We start from the raw sequence: 15,876 nt of genomic DNA on the forward strand, positions 1-15,876 counted from the left end.
AGTGTAACCACCACATTGGCCAAAATAATCTCCTATTCAGTTGTGAATTCTAACCATGTACAAGTCTATGCTCAAGTTATTAAAATAATTTAGTTTAGGTATTGAAGCTTGTATTTATGAATATCTTTTGTACTGAAACAAACACTCACCCGAAGATCACCTGTGCCAGGGAAATATTCGCCATATTTATGGAATGAAACTGTCATCACACGGTCTGTTGTAAAAAAGGCCTCTTCCACACCATCCCCATGGTGGATGTCAATATCAATATACAAAACTCTCTGATGATATCTGTGGAAATAGAACATAATCTCTCTGGGAAGGGACACTATAATTCCTTTAAGTCACAGCCAAACATCTGGCATTTAAGAGGAAGCCTATGAATATGATTTTATTTTATGCAGACCAATCTTCTGTGTCACTGTTCTCATACTTTAAAACAGCTGGCATTCTGTGAACATGTGTTTGGTGCAGAATTTCCCCTTCTCCAATCATATTTTCCTGATATCACTGAAGTGGATTTTGCTACATAAAAACGTGCCCCAGGCTGCCAGGTTGAGAAGAGAGCACACCACAAAGTAAGCTGTTAACAGAATGAGGTGGAAAGAGTGTTAAAACAATACTTCCACAACAGCATGTTTGGCTAGAGTGGGAATTCATAGAATCACAGAATGATACAGCATTGCGGGAGGCCATTCGGCCAATCGTACCATCTTTGGTAGAACTATCTAATTAGTCCCACTCCCCTGCTCTTTCCCCATAGCCCTGCAAAGTTTCCCCCTTCAAGTATTTATCCAATTCCCTTTTGAAAGTTACTATTGAATCTGCTTCCACCACCCTTTCAGGCAGTGCATTCCAGATCATAACTACTGGCTGTGTAAAATTTTCTTTCCTCATGTCACCTGTGTTTCTTTTACCAATTACTGTAAATCTGTGTTCTCTGGTTACTGATCCTTCTGCCACTGGAAACAGTTTCTCTTTATTTACTCTATCAAAACCTTTCATGATTTTGAACATTTCTACCAAATCTCCCCCTAACCTTCTCTGCTTTGAGAACAACTCCAGTTTCTCTAGTCTCCCCATGCAACTGAAGTCCCTCATCCCAGGTACCATTCTAGTAAATCTCCTCTGCACCCTCTCTAAGAGGTTAACATCTTTCTTAAAGTATGGTGCCCAGAAATGGTCACAGCACTGTGGGAGAACCTTCACCACACGGACTGCAGCGGTTCAAGAAGGCAGCTCACCACCACCTTCTCAAAGGCAATCAGGGATGGGCAATAAATGCTGGCCTTGCCAGCGATGCCCACATCCCATGAACGAATTTTTAAAAGTTTGCCGATCTCATTATGAGAACCTATTAGATACGAGTGACTCTCTGGCATCACGAGCAGCCACGTGAGCCGCTGTTCTGCCAATGGTTTGCCCATCTTCGTCCTCCTCCTCCTTTTCATCTTCTTCAATGTTGCCGGCAGATGCGGATGGGTCATAAGCGTGTTGGAGCTCTTCCACCTGTAACCCTCTCTGTTGAGCGATGTTGTGCAGGATGCAACACACAACTATTATTCTGCACACACTCGTCGATAAGTACTGAAGGGATACCTCAGATCAATCCAGGCACCTGAAGCACATCTGGAGTATTCCAATGACTTGTTCAATGACAGACCTGGTGGCGGTATGACTGTCGTTGTACCGCTGCTATGTCTCTTTGGTGGGGTTTCTCACAGGTGACGTGAGCCATGTCTGCAGGAGATAACCCTGGTCTCCAAGCAGCCATCCCTTAATTCTGTTTTGTGCGTGGAAGAGGGCCGGGATGTTGGACTTGCACAAAATGAAGGAATCATCGCAGCTGTCAGGGAATCTGGCACACACCTGCAGGAACCTCTTCCAGTGGTCGCAAACCAGCTATGCACTGATATCCCTTTCGGCTGATTGACAGTCCTGGCTCATGTGCAGGTCCTCGGATTGCTAGGTGCACACAATCAATTGCGCCCTTCACCCGTGGGAAGCCAGCCAGAGTGTGGAAACCGACCGCCCTCTCAGTCTGGCCAATGGGGAAGTTGACATTGTTGAATGCGCTGGCAAACAAGCCATCCGTAAACCTGTCGTATACACTAATGTGCAGACAATTGAGAGATCCTGGTGATGTCACCGGTGGCACCCGGGAAGGAACCGGAGGTGAAGAAAAAGAAGTGGTTACTTTAACTGCGACGAGCAATGCGTGGCCATGAGGCCCAGCCAGGAGCAGCTCTGCACGAAGGAGCGTGCAGATGTCTGCGGCCACCTGGCGACTCAATCTGAGCCTGCATAGGGCCTGCTCCTCAGAGAGGTCCAGGAAGCTCAGCCTCTGCTTGTACACCCTCTCACATGGGTAATGCCTCCTGCGATGTCAGCCTCTCCATTGTTACCCTCTCTGCTCTTCTCCAGATTCCTATTGCGCACCTCTGTCTTGCGTACCCACAACTCCCAGAACTGCATGCTGTGCCTGCCGAGAATAGTGATGTGCCTCCTCCTCAGATGTACTGTAGAATAAATCCATTGCGCACGCCCCCCCCCATCCTGATGTTGTCAGTTTGAGGGGGTCCAAAATGTGCACAAATATGTCTGAACACAAAAATTCTGAGTGTGAATGAAGAATTCTCAGTCTAAACACAAAGAACTCCCAGCCAAAGGTTTATCCAAGAGAAATGATTACCCAGCTGCAAAAACTCACCTTTTCTTCACGTGTCAATCACTGGTTGAAAGGTCCAAATGAGGGTCGGCTGCAACTCGCCTTTGTTTCCATGGCGTGTTTCAGAAGCCATGGAGACGCGTTCAGGAGCAGTTAAAATGGCTTGTGTAGGTCAATACACAAAAAGTTAACAGGTTTAAGCACTTCAAGTACCTTAATTGGCCCTTTAAAGCCGGCGGGACTTCTGGGTTTCAGAAGCGCCCACGCACCCAAGCGCATCTGGGTCAAATCCAGGAGTAGGCCCAATGGAGCCAGGATGTGATCCCACTCCGAAAACAGAGAACTTTTACTCCCCACCCACCCCCCATTCTTGGGGGTTAAAATTTACCCCAAGATCTCAGAACTGACATCAGGGAGGGTGAGAAGTTTCTGGAGCAAGAATTTCAGAGGTAGTCACCCTGCTAGTAGATACGGTACAGGAAGGAGTGGGACTATCCATAGATTAGGGAAAGTGAGGAGGGACAGGCTACAGCAGGAATGCCCAGACCAAATTATTCTCCAACATGTTTGAAGCTCTGGCTTCCTGCGTGGAGGATGAGGCCTCTGCGTAGGACCATCAAATGGACTACAATGGAACCAAATAAACATCAAATGGTTTGGCGGGGGGGGGGGGGGTGATTGGCAATTGAATTAGGAAGGCAGTAGTAACAGGCGACTTGACAGACCAGTACCTGCTGTCCAAAAAAATGGGAGCAGTGGTTATGATCGAAAGTTATTGAAATCTATGTTGAGTCCAGAAGGTTGTAAACTGCCTAATTGAAAGATGAAGTGCTGTTCCTCGAGCTTCATTGGAACAGTGTAGGAGCCCAAGGGCAGAGGTCAGAGTGGGAGTGGGACAGAGAATTAAAATGGCAAGCAAACGGAGGCTCAGGGTCACGCTTGCGGATTGAACGGAGGTGTTCAGCAACGTGATCACCCAATCTGCGTTTGGTCTCCCCTATGTAGAAGAGACCGCATCATGAGTAGCAAATACAATATACTAAATTGAAGCACAAGTAAATCGCTGTTTCACCTGGAAGTTGTTCTTACATTTACTCAGTGGGTAGCACTCTCGCCTCTGACTCAGAAGGTTGTGGGTTCAAGTCCCAATCCAGAGACTTGAGCACAAAATCTAGGCTGACACTCCAGTACAGTACTGAGAGAGTGCTGCACTGCCGGAGGTGCTGTCTTTCAGATGAGATGTCAAAACCGAGATCCCGTCGGCCCTCTCAGGTGGACGTAAAAGATCCCATGGCACTATTTCGAACAGCGGGAGAATTCTCCCTGGTGTCCTGGCCAACATTTATCCCTCAAACACTAAAACAGATTATCTGGTCATTATCACATTGCTGTTTGTGGGACCTTGCTGTGCGTAAATTGGCTGCCGTGTTTCCTACATTACAACAGTGATCCCACTGCAAAAAACTTAATTGGCTGTAAAGTGTTTTGGGACGTCCTGAGGTTGTGAAAGGCGCTATATAAATGCAAGCCTTTCTTCTTTTCCCCTTTCTTTTGACTCTAATCACTTCCCCCAAATAAAAGGTGTCGCTATGAGAACCCATATAGGTCCTAGCTATGCCTGCCATTTTGTGGGATATGTGGAACATTCTTTATAAAACCTTTATAAAACACTGGTTTGGCCACAACTGGAGCAGTGTGTCCAGTTCTGGGCACTGCACTTTAGGAAGGCCTTAGAGAAGGTGCAGAAGAGATTTACTAGAATGATTCAGGGGTGAGGGACTTTAGTTAGTGGATAGACTGGAGAAGCTGGGATTGTTTTCCTTGGAACAGAGAAGGTTGTGAGGAGATTTGATAGAGGTATTCAAAATCACGAAGGGTCTAGGCAGAGTAGATAAAGAGAAACTGTTCCCATCGGTGGAAGGGTCAAGAACCAGAGTTACATCCTCAAAAAACTCATAATAAATTTGTCAAACATGATTTCCCTTTCATAATACCATGTTGACTCTGCAAATCATATGATTTTCTAAGAGTCCAGTTACCACTTCCTTAATAATGGATTCCAGCATTGTCCCGACAAGTGATGTCAGGCTAACTGGCCTGTAGTTTCCTGTTTTCTCTCTTCCCTCCTTTCTTGAATAGCAGGGTAACATTTGCTACCTTCCAGTCCACTGGGACCATTCCAGAATCTAGAGAAGTTTGGAAGATCATAACTAATGCATCCACTATTTTTACAGCCACCTCTTTTAGAACTCTAGGATGTAGGCCATCAGGTCCAGGGTATTTGTCGGCTTTTAGTCCCATTAGTTTGTCAAGTACTTTTTCTCTAGTGATATTAATTGTTTTAAGTTCCTCACTCTCATTTACCCCTTGGTTCCCCACTATTTATTGTATGCTTTTCGTGTCTTCAAAATATTTGTTTAACGCATCTGCCATTTCCTGATTCCCCATTATAATTTCTCCTGTCTCAGCCTAAGGGACCAATGTTTACTTTTGCTAATCTCTTCCTTTTTACATACCTGTAGAAGATCTTACAATCCGTTTTTATATTCCTTGCTAGTTTACTTTCATATTCTATTTTCTCCCTTTTTATCAACTTTTTGGTCGTCCTTTGTTGGTTTCTAAAACTCTCCCAATCCCCAGGCTTATTACTCTTCTTGGCAACATTATAGGCCTCTTCTTCAGTCTAATACTCTCCTTAACTTCTTTAGTTAGCAATGAGTGGATCACCTTTCCCATGGAGTTTTTATTTCTCAATGGAATGTATACTTGTTAAGAATATTGAAATATTTCTTTAAATGTTTGCCACTGCTTTTCAACTGTCAAACTCTTTAAATTAATTAAATTAATCTACTTTTGGACAACTCGCCTCTCATACCTATGCAATTGTATGTAATTGGCTTTATTTAAGTTTAAGACTCTAGTTTCTGACTTAAGTACGTTACTTTCAAATTGGATGTGAAATTCTATCATATTATGATTACTCTTCTCCAGAGGTTCTTTTACTGCGGGATTACTAATTAACCCTATCTCTTTACATAATACAAGATCTAAAATAACCTGTTGGTTCCATGACATATTGCTCTAGGAAACCGTCTCAAATACATTCCATGAACTCGTCTTCCAAACTACCTTTGCCAATTTGATTTGTCCAGTCTATATGCAGATTAAAGTCCGCCATGATGACTGCATTTCTCCTTTGTTACAAGCTCCCATTATTAATACTCTGTCCAATAGTATTGCTACTATTAGGGGGGCCTATAAACTACTCCCACCAGTGTTTTCTGCCCCATGTTATTTCTAATTTCCACCCATATTGATTCTACTTCCTGATCTTCCGAGCCAAGATCCTTTCTCACCACTGTCCTTATGTCATCCTTTATTATTAGGGCTATACCCCCTCCTTTTCCATTCTGCCTGTTTTTTCTAAATGTCATGTACCTTGGAATATCCAGTTCCCAACCTTGGTCATTTTGCAACCATGTCTCTGTAATGGCTATTAGGTCAAACCCATTTATCTCTATTTGTGCAATTAATTCATCTTAGTCCTACTCAGCTCACCTCCCTCACCTCTTTTCTCAGCGCACCGATGATTGTAATGGTGTTGCTTCCTGCTCTCACCCTGAACAGGAAAATGTTATCAACTTAGCTTCCAATTTCCATCTCTCCCTCACCTCCCATCTCCGACTCTTCCCTTCCTCGACTTCTCGATCTCCATTTCTGGGGATAGGCGTCAATCAATATCTACTATAAGCCCACCGACTCCCACTGCGCCCTTGATTACACTTCCTCCCACCCCGCTTCCTGTAATTTTCTCTGTCGCTTCTGTTCCAATGATGCCACCTTCCACACTAGTGCTTCTGACATGTCTTCTTTTTTCCTCAACTGAGTATTCCCCTCCATTGTAGTTGAAAGGGTCCTTGACCATGTCCGATCCATTTCTCGCACTTCTTCCCTCATCCCTTCCCTCCTAGAACCACGATATGATCCCCCTTCCATCCCACCAGCCTCTACATTCAACGGATTATCCTCCAACCATTTCCGCCACCGCCAGCGCGATGCTACCACCAAACTCATCTTCCCCCTCTCCGCCAGCATTCTGAAGCGATTGTTCCCTCCCCGACACCCTGATCCACTCTTCCATCACCCGTTCCCCTTCTCGTGGCACCTTCCCGTGTAAGCGCAGGAGATGCAACACCTGCCCTTTCGCCTTCTCCCTTCCCACCGTCCAGGGCCACAAACATTCCTTCTAGTTGAAGCAGTGATTTACTTGAACTTCTTTTCAATTTAGTATACTGTATTCGCTGCTCACGATATGGTCTCCTCTGATTGGATGATCGCTTTGCTGAACACCTCCGTTCAGTCTGCAAGCGTGACCCTGAGCTTCTGGTCACTTGTCATTTTAATTCCCTGTCCCACTCCCAATCTGACCTCTCTGTCCTCGGCCTCCTTCACTGTTCCAATGAAGCAAAATGTAAGTTCGAGGAACAGCACCTCATCTTTCGTTTAGGCGCGTTACAACCTTCCAGACTCAACACTGATTTCAATAACTTTAGATCATAACCACTGCTCCCATTTTTTCGGACAGCAAGTGCTGGTAATGGTTCTGCTGTTTCCATTTACAACTCCTCTAGACCCATCTTTTGCTTATTTACTTGTCCCAATACCACCCTCCTTGCCTTGCACCATCACCCCTTTTGTCATTTTATCACCCCTGCCCTCCACACTATCACAGACCTTCCATTTTATTCTTTCCTCCCCCACTTTCCCTGGCTCTGTACTTGCTTAAAAACTGTCAAATCTTTAAGTTCTTTCAGTTCTGAGGAAAGGTCATCGACCTGAAATGTTTCTCTCTCCACAGATACTGCCTGACCTGCTGAGTGTTTCCAGCATTTTCTGTTTTTATTTCAGATTTCTAGCATCCACAGTATTTTGCTTTTGTTTCAGTATTTTATAAATGTTTAGCATAAATTCCTTGCCTTTTTACTCTATGCCTCTATTAATAAAGCCCAGGATCCCATACACTTTTTTTTTTACTTTAAATAGCCTTCTCAACTTGTCCTGCCACCTTCAAAGATTTGTGTTCATTCCACCCCCAGGTCTCTCTGTTCCTGCACCCACTTTAAAATTGTACCAGTTAGTTTATATTGCCTCTCCTCATTCTTCCTACCATTCTGCGTTAAATTTCATCTGTCATGTGACTGCCCATTTCACCAGACTGTCTATGTTCTCCTAAAGTCTGTTACTAACCTCCACATTGTTTACTACATTTCCAAGTTTCATGTCATCTGCAAACTTTCAAATTATACCCTGTATACCCAAGTCTAGGTAATCAATATATATCAAAAGGTAGTCCAGCAATTTTATTTTAAATTCACAAGCTTTCGGAGATTTTCTCCTTCCTCAGGTAAATGTTCAGGATCTCCCAAAATCTCCGAAAGCTTGTGAATTTAAAATAAAATTGCTGGACTATAACTTGGTGTTGTAAAATTGTTTACAATTGTCAACCCCAGTCCATCACCGGCATCTCCACATCATTATATCAAAAGGAGCAGTGGTTCTAATACCAACCCCAGGGGAACATCACTGTATACTTCGCTCCAGTCTGAAAAACAACCGTTCACCTCTACTCTCTGATTTCTGTCCCTTAGCCAAGTTTGTATGCACGTTGCCACTGTTCCTTTAAATCCGGGGGCTTTAATTTTGCTAACAAGTCTATTATGTAATACTTTAGCAAATGCCTTTTTGAAAGTCCATATACACATCAACCCTCTCCGTTACTTCATCAAAGAACTCAATCAAGTTAGTCAAACACAATTTGCCTTTAACAAATCTGTGCTAACTTTCATTTATTGGTTCATACTTTTCCAAGTGCCAATTAATTTTGTCCCAGATTACCGTCTCAAAATTTCCCCACTATCGACGTTAGGTTGACTGGCATGTAATTGCTGAGTTTATCCCTGTCCCCCTTTTTGAACAGGGGTGTAACATTGGCAATCCTCCAATCCTCTGGCACCGCCCTCATATCTAAGGAGGATTGGAAGATTGTGGCCAGAGCCTCTGCAATTTCTACGCTTACTTCTCAGTGATCTAGGATGCATCCGATCTGGACCGGGTGATTTTCTACTTTGTGTACTGCCAATCTTTTAAGTACCTCCTTTTTATCCCATGCAATATCACTACTACCTGCTTCTTTACTGCTACATTGGCAGCATCCTCTTCTCTAGTGAAGACAGATGCGAAGAATTCATTTAGTACCTCAGCCATGCCCTCTGCCTCCACATGATCATCTTTTTTGTTCCTAAACAACCCCACCCTTCCTTTGACTACCCTTTTACTATTTATATGTTTATAAAAATAGGAGCTAGAATAGGAAAGCATAGGAATTTAGGGAGATCAACACGTGCCTAATGGGGGCAGTGTCAGGAAGAGAATTTCCACTTATGGGGCATTGACACCAGCTCTGGGGAAAATGGAAGCTATTCTACAAGGATGGGCTTCATTTGAACAGGAACTGACCTAATAAACTGGCAAAATGCTTAAATAGGAAAGTGGAGTGTCATTTAAACTAGGAAGGAAGGGAAGCAGGAAAAATAAAAGCAATCAGAAAAGACAAGTATAGAATGTAGAATTAGATGAGGTTAATATACAAATAAAGAATATAGCAAAAAGAATAGAATGCAGAGGAAATAAAGGGAGTAGAGGCAGAAATTCAGATCGACCAGTTATAAGCAGGAAAAAGACAGTTAAAGGAATGAGGTTTTTACTGGTTAGTGTTTTTAGTGGTTAGCTTTTTTTCTTAAGCGGTTAGAGTTTTAGTGTTAGCTAAACAGTTAAATAGACTTAAAGTTAAGCGAACAGTTTTAAATAACTATTAACCAACATGGTAGTACAGCTGAGGCTCGTCGCACGTACATCGTGTGCCATGTGGGAACTCCAGAACACTCCGTGTGTCCAGGAGAATCAAATATTCACTGCCCGAGGGAGTGGTAGAGGCAGAGTCAATCATGGCCTCAAGAAAAAATGTGCAGGGCTACAGGGACAGGACAGGGTAGTGGGACTAGCTGGATTGCTCATGCATAGAGCCGGCGCGGACTCAATGGTCCAAATGGCCTCCTTCCGTGCTGTAACCTTGATTCAAGAAGTGCCGCCAACTGCTCGAGCTCAAGCTCAGAGTTTCTGAGCTGGAGGGGCAGCTGGCGTCACTACAGTGCATACGGGAAGCTGAGAGTTTTGTGGATGGCACGTTTCAGGAGGTGGTCACTCTGCAGCTACAGAGCGTTCAGGTGTAAAGAGAGTGGGTGACGACCAGGCAGACTAGGAGGAACAGGCAGGCAGTGCAGGAATCCCCTGGGAGTGTGGCACTCACAAACTGGTATTCAGTGTTGAATACCAGTGAAGATGTTGGCACCTCAGGAGAGTGGAGTCAGAAAGCCAGAACCAACGTCCTCATGGGGAGGTTAACTAGTGCTGTGAGGGAAGGTTTAAACTAATTTGGCCTGCTTTGGTAGTGGGGGGGGGGGGGGGGGGGGAGGAAGAATGAAGAATTCCTAAAATGTGTACAGGAGAACTTTCTTAATCAGTAAATCAGTATGTTTCTCGCCCAACGGGAAGGAAACAGAGCTGGATCTAGTTCTGGGGAATGGAGTAGGGCAAGTGTTTCAGTGGGAGAACATCTGGGTAATAGTGATCACAATACAATTAGATTTATAGTATTTATGGAAAGGGACAAAGAAAAATTAAAGGTGAAAATACCCAACTGGAACAGAGCCAATTTCAGTGACTTGAGAAGGGATCTATCACAGGTGGACTGGAAACAAAGATTGGCCAAGAAAACATATGGGAGTGGTGCCAGAGGACTGAAGGATTGCAAAAAAGGCCTGTTCAAAAAAGGAGAGAGGGATAAACCTGGTAACTACAGGCCAATCAGTCTAACGTCAGTGGTGGGAAAACTACTAGAGGTCACTGTCGAGGACAAAATTAATTCTCACTTGAAGTAGCATGGGTTAATAAGGAACAGCCAGCATGGATTTGTTAAAAGCAAATCGTGTCTGACTAACCTGATTGAGTTCTTTGATGAAATAACAGAGGGTTGATGAAGGTAGTGCAGTAGATGTTCAAAAGGCATTTGATAAAGTACCAAATAACAGACTTATTCGGAAAATAGAAGCACATAATATTAAAGAGGTCGTGGTACGTAAACGGCTACGGGTTAGGAGGCAGAAAATCACGGTGAGTGGATGTTTTTCTGACTGGAGAGAAGTATGCAGTGGGGTCCCCGAGGAGTCGGTATTAGGACCACTGCTTTCCTTGTTAAATCTAAATGACCTGGACTTGGGTGCAGGGAGTACAATTTCGAAGTTTGTGGATGATGCAAATCTTGGCAACATAAAAAAGAGAGCAGGATAGCAGCAGACTGCCGGAGGACATAGACAGACTGGTGAAATGGACAGAGACATGCAGATGCAATTTAATGCGGATAAGTGTGAAGTGTTGCACTTTGGAAGGAACAACATGGGAGAGGTAGTATAATCTAAATGGTACTATTTTGAGGGGAGTGCAAAAACTGAGGGACCTGGGGGTGCATATTCACAAATCTTTGAAGGTGGCAGGACAAGTGGGTAAGGCAGCAAAGAAAGCATATGGGACACTTGGCTTTATAAATAGGAGCATTGAATACAAAAACAAGGAAGGCATGCTAAACCTTTACAAATCACTGGTTAGGCCTCAGTTGGAGTACTGTGTACAATTCTGGGCACTACACTTTAGGAAGGATGTCAAGGCATTGGAGAGGATACACAGGAGTTTTACTAGGATGATACCATGGATAAGGGACTTCAGTTATGTGGAGAGACAGGAGAAGGTGAGATTGTTCTCCTTAGAGCAGAGAATGTTAAGGGGAGACCTAACAGAGGTATTCAAAATGATATGGAATTTTGATAGAGCAAGTATGAAGAGTCTGTTTCCTCTGGCAAGTGGGTCGGTAACCAGAGGTCATAGATTTAAAATAATTGTCAAAAGAACTAGAGGGGAAATGAGGAGAAAAGTTTTTACACTGAGGGCTGTTAAGATCTGGAATGCACTACCTGAAAGGGTGGTGGAAGTAGATTCTATCGGAACTTTCAAGCAGCAATTGGACATGTACTAAAACACTAATTTCCAGGGTTATGGGGAAAAGCTGGGATGTGGGACTAAACTGGACAGCTCTTTCAAGCACCCGACACAGGCACGACAGGCCGAAAGGCCTCCTTCTGTGCTGTAAGATTCCATTATTCCATGAGCTTGGACCAAAAAAAAGGAAAAGCAGTAGCGTTAGATATGAACAATAAAAAGATAAAGTGCATGTGTTGCAATGTTGGAAATAAACTGGAGGAATTAGAAGCAATTAGGTCAGGAAGATAAAGGTATACTCCTCCTGTATTATGTGGAAAGTCATGGACACTACCAGTGTCCCTGGCGACCATGTGTGCAGGAAGTGTGTCTAGCTGCAGCTACTGGCTAACCATATTTCGGAGCTGGAGCTGCGGGTAGATTCACTGTGGAGCATCCGCGATGCTGAGACTATCGTGGAGGATAGCACGTTCAATGAGGTGGTCACACCGCAAGTAAAGATTACGCAGGCAGACAGGAAATGGGTGACCGCCAGGCAGAGTAAAAGGGCTAGGCAGGTAGAGCAGGAGTCCCCTGGGGCCATCTCCCTCTCAAACAGATATACCGCTTTGGATACTGTTGGGAGAGATGGCTTATCAGGGGAAAGCAGCAAGAGCCAAGTTCGGGGCACCACGGGTGGCTCTGCTGCACAGGAGGGGAGGAATAAGAGTGGCAGGGCTCTAGTGATAGGGGATTCAATTGTAAGGGGAACAGAAAGGTGTTTCTGCGGCTGCAAACGTGACTCCAAGATGGTATGTTGCCTCCCTGGTGCTAGGGTCAAGGATGTCTCGGAGCGGCTGCAGGGCATTCTGGAGGAGGAGGGTGAACCGCCAGTAGTCATGGTCCATACTGGTACCAACAACATAGGTAAAAAAAGGGATGAGGTGAATTTAAGGAGTTAGGAGATAAATTAAAAAGCAGGACCTCAAAAGGTAGTGATCTCAGAATTATTACCAGTGCCACGTGCTAGTGAGTATAGGAACAGGAGAATAGACCAGATGAATGAGTGGCTGCAGGGATGGTGTAGGAGGGAGGGTTTTAGATTCCTGGGACATTGGGACCGGTTCTGGGGAAGGTGGGACCTGTACAAGTGGGACGCGTTACACCCGAGCAGGACCGGGACCAATGTCCTCGAGGGGGTGTTTGCTAGTGCTGTTGGGGAAGGTTTAAACTAGAATGGCAGGGGGATGGGAACCTGAGCAGGGAGACAGAGGAGGGGGAAACAAGGATAGAAACAAAAGACAGAAAGGGAAGAAGCAATAGTGGAAGGCAGAGAAAACAAGGGCAAAAAACAAATAGGGTCATAGTGCAAAATAATACTAAGATGACCAGCAATCTTAAAAATACAAGTCTAAAGGCATTGTATCTTAAAGCGCGGAGCATTCGCAATAAGGTAGATGAATTAACAGCACAGATAGATATTAACGGGTATGATATAGTTGCGATTACGGAGACATTAGTGGAGATGTAGGGGAGGGCATTAAACAGGAAATTAGAGGTGCATGCAAGAAGGGTACAACTATAATCATGGGTGACTTTAATCTACATATAGATTGGTCAAACCAAATTAGCAATACTATTGTGGGGGAGGAACTCCTGGAGTGTGTACGTGATGGATTTCTAGACCAATATGTTGAGGAACCAACGAGAGAACAGGCGATCCTAGACTGGGTATTGTGCAATGAGAAAGGATTAATTAACAATCTTGTTGTGCGGGTTCCCTTAGGGAAGAGCGATCATAACATGATAGAATTCTTCATTAAGATGGAGAGTGAAGTAGTTGAATCTGAAACTAGGGTCCTGAATCTAAATAAAGGAAATTACGAAAGTATGAGGTGCGAGTTGGCTAGGATAGATTGGGGAACTTTACTAAAAGGGATGACGGTGGATCGGCAATGGCTAATATTGTGTGCAGTTTTGGTCTCCTTATCTGAGGAAGGATGTCCTTGCTATGGAGGGAGTGCAACAAAGGTTTACCAGACTGATTCCTGGGATGGCAGGACTGACGTATGAGGAGAGATTGGGTCGACTAGGCCTATATTCAGTAGAGTTTAGAAGAATGAGAGGTGATCTCATCGAAACATAGAAAATTCTAACAGGACTAGACAGACTAGATGCAGGGAGGATGTTCCCGATGGATGGGGAATCCATAACCAGGGGTCACAGTCTCAGGATACGGGGTATGCCATTTAGAACAGAGATGAGGAGAAATTTCTTCACTCAGAGGGTGGTGAACCTGTGGAATTCTCTACCACAGAAGGCAGTGGAGGCCAAGTCATTAAATATATTCAAGAAGGAGATAGATATATTTCTTAATGCTAAAGGGATCAAGGGATATGGGGAAAAAGCGGGAACAGGATACTGAGTTAGACAATCAGCCATGATCATTTCGAAAGGCAGAACAGGCCCGAAGGGCCGAATGGCCTACTCTTGCTCCTATTTTCTATGATTCTATGATTTAATACCCCTAACAGAAACTTGGCTGCAAACTGGACAGGAGTGGAAAAAAAATATTATAACCCGATATGTTTAAAGAGACAGAATAGGTAAGCTTGGGGGAAGTAGCAATATTGGTGAAGGAGGTAATACATGATGTAGAGAGGACTGATAAAGAAATAAACTTGCATTTATATAGCACATTTCATGACCTCAGGACATCCCAAAGCACTTAACAGCCAATGAAGTACTGTTGAACTGTAGTCATATAAGAAAAATGAGGCAGCCAACTTGTGCACAGCAAGGTCCCACAAACAGCAAGGAAATAAACGTCCAGATCATGTATTTTAGGTGTTGGTCGAGGGATAAATATTGCCCAGGACACCGGGAGAACTCCCCTGCTCGTCTTCAAATAGTCCTCTGGGATCTTTTATACCCACCTAAGAGGGCAGACAGGGCCTGGGTTTAACGATTCATCCGAAAGATACCACTTCCGACAGTGCAGCACTGGAGTACTGAAGTGATGTACATAAAAGGGAGGTACAGACATAGTCAATATGGTTAGAGATCAAAGATTTTAAAAAGGGATCATTACATTACGGGGTTGTTCTACAGACCCCCTAATTGTGGGAGGGAAATGGAAGAGGAAATCTATAGACACATCAGGAAGAAGAGTAGGAACAACAATTAATGTTCTACAAGACGTTAACTGCCCACTCAAAAATTAGGATGGAGGGAATAAATGGAGAAAAGGGTAAGGAATTCCTAAAGTGTGTACAGGATTACTTCTTCAAGCAGTATGTTCACATGCCTACAAGGGGAGAGGCATTGCTAGATCTAGTTATGAGTAACAAAATAGATCAGGTAGATGAATTAAATATGGGTGAGCACCTCAGGAGTAGCTATCACAATATGATAAAGTTTGAGGATCAAATGAAAAGGGACAAAGTTAGTAAAATAACAAGTGCACCAGATTGGAATAGGGTGGAATTTAGAAAGATGAGGAGTGAGCTAGCTGAGGTGAGGTAGGAAGAAAAATTGGAACACAGGAATGTAGATCAATAATGAGATATTTTTAAAAAGGAGGTTGAAAAGTTGCAGAATAAATACATACCATTAAAAAAGGAGACGACTTCAAGTTTCAGGATACTGTGGATAAATTAAGAGGTTAGAAACAAACTAAAATTGAAGAGGGCTTTTGGGATCTTTGGATATGATAAAAATGAGTGAATACAAAAAGGTAAAGAAAGAGGTCGAGAAGGATAAGGAGAGCAACAAGGGAATGTGAGGACAGAATCTCACACAATATTAGAAACAGTATAGTATTCAACAAATATATCAGTAAAAAAAAATTGTTAAATATGAGGTGGGACCCAAGAGGAGAAGAAAAACAGAAATTGGCAAGGATATGTAACAAGTACTTTGGCTTCAATGTTTACAAAAGAAAAGGATCTTGAGGTGGAGGTAAATGGTGAATAGGTTAAAAGTGAGATGGCATATTATATAAAAAAGGGAAAGTATTGGAGAAGTCATTTAAGCTAAAGGAGCACTAAGTGCTGGATCCTGACAGGATACATTCGAGGATCCTGAGGGAGATGGGTTGGGAGAAAACCAGAAACCCTACA

The 15,876-nt window shown here is 43.6% G+C and overlaps 1 protein-coding gene across 1 annotated transcript in view; it reads right to left on the minus strand.

The window, feature by feature from the left end:
* LOC137321878 (histone deacetylase 2) overlaps positions 1–15,876 on the minus strand; it is a 62,978-nt gene that overhangs the window by 14,108 nt on the left and 32,994 nt on the right. The window contains exon 6 of the mRNA XM_067984691.1: positions 150–291. Coding sequence (XP_067840792.1) covers positions 150–291 — 142 coding nt within the window. The remainder of the gene's footprint in view (positions 1–149; positions 292–15,876) is intronic.

The sequence above is a fragment of the Heptranchias perlo genome, chromosome 5 (genome assembly GCF_035084215.1).
Source record: "Heptranchias perlo isolate sHepPer1 chromosome 5, sHepPer1.hap1, whole genome shotgun sequence".
In the NCBI taxonomy this organism is placed as follows: Eukaryota; Metazoa; Chordata; class Chondrichthyes; order Hexanchiformes; family Hexanchidae; genus Heptranchias; species Heptranchias perlo.